The sequence below is a fragment of the Triticum dicoccoides genome, chromosome 1A (assembly GCF_002162155.2).
Source record: "Triticum dicoccoides isolate Atlit2015 ecotype Zavitan chromosome 1A, WEW_v2.0, whole genome shotgun sequence".
In the NCBI taxonomy this organism is placed as follows: domain Eukaryota; kingdom Viridiplantae; phylum Streptophyta; class Magnoliopsida; order Poales; family Poaceae; genus Triticum; species Triticum dicoccoides.
Genome location: NC_041380.1, coordinates 472,678,868 through 472,683,833, shown reverse-complemented (window position 1 = coordinate 472,683,833; position 4,966 = coordinate 472,678,868). Strand labels below are relative to the sequence as shown.

General features: G+C 51.9%; 1 protein-coding gene across 1 annotated transcript; it reads right to left on the bottom strand.

Moving 5' to 3' along the window:
- Positions 1-2,829: 2,829 nt before the first annotated feature.
- LOC119353785 lies at positions 2,830-3,482 on the bottom strand. The gene has a single exon (XM_037620468.1). It carries the CDS (start codon positions 3,480-3,482, stop codon positions 2,940-2,942), a length of 543 nt encoding a protein of 180 aa, XP_037476365.1. The 3' UTR covers positions 2,830-2,939.
- Positions 3,483-4,966: the final 1,484 nt, after the last annotated feature.

The window sequence follows — 4,966 nt, the reverse complement described above, 5'->3', positions numbered from 1 at the left end:
ATGACGTCCCACGAACTCCGATCCAGCAACACTTCGAGGGAGAGTTCCGTCAGCACGACGGCGTGATGACGGTGATGATGTTGCTACCGACGCAGGGCTTCGCCTAAGCACTACTACGATATGATCAAGGTGGATTATGGTGGAGGGGGGCACCGCACACGGCTTGGAACAATCAACTTGTGTGTCTTTGGGTGCCCCCCGCCCCTGTATATAAAGGAGCAAGGGGTAGGCCGACCGGCCTTGGTGCGCCCCAAGGAGAGGAGGAATCCTCCTCCTAGTAGGAGTAGGATTCATCCTTTCCTAGTCCTACTAGGAAGGGAGAAGGGGGAAGGAAAGAGAGGGAGAGGGAGAGGGAAAGAGGGGCCGCGCCCCCTCCCCTAGTCCAATTTGGACTCCTCATGGGAGGGGGCGCACCACCTCCTGGGCTACTGCCCTCTCTCTCTCCCCTCAGGCCCACTAAGGCCCAATACTTCCCTGGGGGGGTCCGGTAACCCCTCCGGCACTCCAGTTTTCTCCGAAACCATCCGGAACACTTCCGGTGTCCGAATATAGCCATCCAATATATCAATCTTTACGTCTCGACCATTTCGAGACTCCTCGTCATGTTCGTGATCACATTCGGGACCCCGAACTACCTTCGGTACATCGAAACACATAAACTCATAATACCGATCGTCATCGAACTTTAAGCGTGCGGACCCTACGGGTTCGAGAACTATGTAGACATAACCGAGACTCGTCTCCGGTCAATAACCAATAGCGGAATCTGGATGCTCATATTTGTTCCTACATATTCTACGAAGATCTTTATCGGTCAAACCACATAACAACATATGTTGTTCCCTTTGTCATCGGTATGTTACTTGCCCGAGATTCGATCGTCGGTATCCTCATACCTAGTTCAATCTCGTTACCGGCAAGTCTCTTTACTCGTTCTGTAATACATCATCCCGCAACTAACTCATTAGTCACAATGCTTGCAAGGCTTATAGTGATGTGCATTACCAAGAGGGCCCAAAGATACCTCTCCGACAATCGGAGTGACAAATCCTAATCTTGATCCATGCCAACTCAACAAACACCATCGGAGACACCTGTAGAGCACATTTATAATCACCCAGTTATGTTGTGACGTTTGGTAGCACACAAAGTGTTCCTCCGGTATTCGGGAGTTGCATGATCTCATAGTCATAGGAACATGTATAGTTATGGAGAAAGCAATAGCAACAAACTAAACGATCAACATGCTAAGCTAACAGATGGGTCAAGTCAATCACATCATTCTCTAATGATGTGATCCCGTTAATCAAATGATAACTCATGTCTATGGTTAGGAAGCATAACCATCATTGATTCAACGAGCTAGTCAAGTAGAGGCAAACTAGTGACACTCTGTTTGTCTATGTTTTCACACATGTACTAAGTTTCCGGTTAATACAATTCTAGCATGAATAATAAACATTTATCATGATATAAGGAAATATAAATAACAACTTCATTATTGCCTCTAGGGCATATTTCCTTAGGGGGGGGCTCTGGGAAGTCCGGACGTCTGCCACGTTGGACTCAGACACCCTCGACCCATCCAGAAACCCTCTCCGATCTCCGCTCTAGAACCCTCCACGCATTCTTTCCGGCATGACTGGCTCACCGGCCACTAGCCTACCTGCATTCATTGTGGCGTGATGATAGAGAAGCCTAATCCGGTTTTCAAGTTTGTCGGCCTCCTCCTTCACAAATCATATCCACACAATCCTCCTCCTCTCCCACACCTCCACCGACCGCTACACACCACGGCACCTCTGCCTGCCAGAATGGGCAAGAAGACGAACGTCGAGAAGACTCGGACGTGATGCTGCTGGACGGCTACCACTCGAACAAGCTGCCGTCACGCCAGGATGACGGATCTAAGGGGCTTCGGATCCAGTTCACGCCGTCACCCACGGTCGTCGGGATCATCGTCCTCCATAGTTCCATCCACCGTAAAGGTGTAGACGATGTTGAACGATGAGAACAAGCAGCCATCGTTGCTCACCGCAGCGGCCCGCTCAGACGACAAGTTCAGGCAGCAGATGGAGGAGATGTTGTGCCTATCATTGATCGACTAGGCTTCGTCATGGTTGCCCCCTCCGCGCAACCCGGCGTCCAAATCGAGTGTCGATTCAAAGAGGAGCCACTGTACCCTCCGCCTAACACTAGCGTACAAATTGGACGCCACGTCAAGGAGGAGTCGTCGGCCCCTCTGCGCCGCCATCTGGGCACCCAGTGGTGCCAGGTCCTTCCCGACGTCAAGGAGACATCCCCCCTCCCCCCACCTCCACTAGGCGTGTAACCCTACTATATAAAAAAACCCAAAGTGGGGAAACTAGAGCTCTATCCGGGCACCCCTACACTTGCGGAGGAGGGGTGATGTGCGCTTAGAAAACTCCTTTTTAGAGATTGGTTAATTGATCCAAATGTTTTTCCGTTACAAACATTCCCCCGACAAGCTCGACACCACCACTCATGTAACGCTCATCAACGGACGAAAGACGATAAACGACATAAAAACGTTGAATAAAAATAATACTTCCTCCTCCCATAATACAAGAGCGTTTTTACACTATAATAATATTAAAAACACTTTTATATTATGAGACGAAGGGAGTACTAAGCAAAAAATGACAATTGCACGCATTATGAAGAAGAAGAAGAAGAAGAAGAAGAAGAATCACAAAGATAAGGCAAATAGAATCGACACCCTATTTGATGGGGTCCTTTTCCTCCGTGTGCAGCGCATTGCACGCACACCAATCATGCTGTGCATCCGTCGACTTACATCAACTAATTCACAGCATCGCGTGCAAGAATTGCACGCGCGCCAATCCCGGAAACCAAATTAACCAACAGTTTGTTGCGTACACGTACGTATATGAAATCACGTAACCAACTGCCCGATCCTACATCGTCGCCACGCCCACGCCGGCGCCCTCGCCAACGTCCGCGACGCCGTTGCCACGGCACCTGCACTGCGGGGACTCCTCGAAGTTGTCCGACGTGAAGGCCTGGGAGAGCGGGCCGACGTAGAACATGAGGTGGTCGGCGTCGGCCATGACCACCTGGTCGATGCCCCAGTTGACGAAGAAGATCTTCACCGAGACGCCCCGGAGGTCCCACAAGCTGCCGCCGGCCACCCTGCCGGAGATCGTCCGCTTGTAGGTAAGCTTGTACCCGCCGTCCACCTCGAACTCGCAATCCTTGTCCATGAACACCTGGAACGCGCCGTCCGACCGCCGGAGCGTGTAGCCGGTGACGCCCACCGGGAGTATTCCCTTTGGGAAGCCAAATTTCTCCAACATCTCGTAGGCGCTCGGCTCCGCGCCGACCGGACCCGCGACGGCCGGCTCGGCAGGGCCGTCGCGGGCGGCGGAGACGGAGAAGACGGCGGTGCCGGCGAGCAGCGTGAATAGGAGGAGTAGGAGGCGGAGTCGCGTGGTGGCCATGATGGCGTGTGGATTTTCCTGGTTGTTTGGGTGTTCTCTTGCCGGCTATTATTTGCCAGGTTTGCTGGTAAGGAGGTAGGGCCGTGTGGGGGTAGATTTGGGTTTAAGTTTGGGCATCCGGAGATGTGTTACATGTGTTGAGGTCGCGTTGCCGTGAGGTTGGGTCCGAGTCTGGCTCTAACTTGGGTTGTAAATTGACAAGGACCTCATTGCAGCAGGCAAACGTATCAATCATTAGAGCATCTTCAACAGCCGCGTTTCGCGCCGCGCGCTAAAAACTAGTTTGCCGCGCGCCGTTCGTCTGGTTTTGCGCGGCCGCCAGCGCTGGTTCCAACAGCCGCGCTAAAATGCAGCAGCGCGCGCGACTCGCCGGGGCATTGCATATATGGCATTTTGGACACAAAATAAATTTGAAACATTCAAAATGCAATGAACATGACATATAAAATTTCACACAAACAAGTTGATGAATAAAAGTTCATGCCCACAAGTTTAAAATCATGCCCACAAGTTCGTCCAACCAAGTTCAAAATGCAAACCAAGTTCAAGACACAAATGAAAGACACATCAATCCTCGTCCTCGTCTTTGTCCTCATCTTTGGAAGACCATTCTTCTGCCTCCGAAGATGGTCGGAGGAGCTCCGGCGGAGGCGAGGCCAACGCCACCCGGGCTAGGGTTTGCGGCGGCGGCGACGGCGGCGGCAGCGGTGGAGGGGTCGCGGCTATAGGATGGGGTGAGCGGGGTGCCGGCGCGTGTGTCCATGGGTGCAGTTCGCCGGCGCCGGCGCGCGCGGGCGTAGGAGGCGTAGAGGAGAGAGTGCGGTGCGAGCGCTCGAGTGTGCCGCACGCGGAAACAGACGCCCCAAATACACCGCGCGAGATAGCGAATCCGACCGCGCGCCCAACTTCTTATACCGCGCGCGCGATTATTGTGCGCCCACTGGAGCAACCCGCCGAGTTGCGCGCGCTAAAATGACCAAATTTGCGGCGCGGCGCTTGTTTAGCGCGGCTGTTGGAGATGCTCTTAGCTGCGTACCCTTGCAACGCAATTTATTAGACTCCCGAAATCTCTCATGCAAACCAAACCGCCTTAAAAGTACAGCTCTGTTTTGAGTATATAGTATCATCTTCCTGTTAACTTGGTAATCGGTGACAACAGAGATGTCACAAGGACGCCATCATACTTCAACAAACAAGGCAAGGACAATAGAGCTCGCTACCCTTGATAGTTGAGTGCTAGCCACCACGTTCCAGGTTTTGTAAACGTTTGATCGGCACACATTATCTAGATTAGGGTTTCGGTTTTACGGTACAATTGTGTACCCTTAGAGGAGGTCGCTCCGGCTGTTCAGAGATTTTTTTAGAAGAAAGGCGCAAGGATGTCCGGCTTTAAACTAATAAAGCCAACACAAACTATAGATTCTTACAAAGTCTTACATCCGGAATAGAAACAACTAGCCAAATAATAAGGCTAGGGGGAAAAC

What these genes read in the sequence shown, in the direction of transcription:
- LOC119353785 (XM_037620468.1), bottom strand. Translation starts at nt 3,482, where the DNA reads ATGGCCACCACGCGACTCCGCCTCCTACTCCTCCTATTCACGCTGCTC.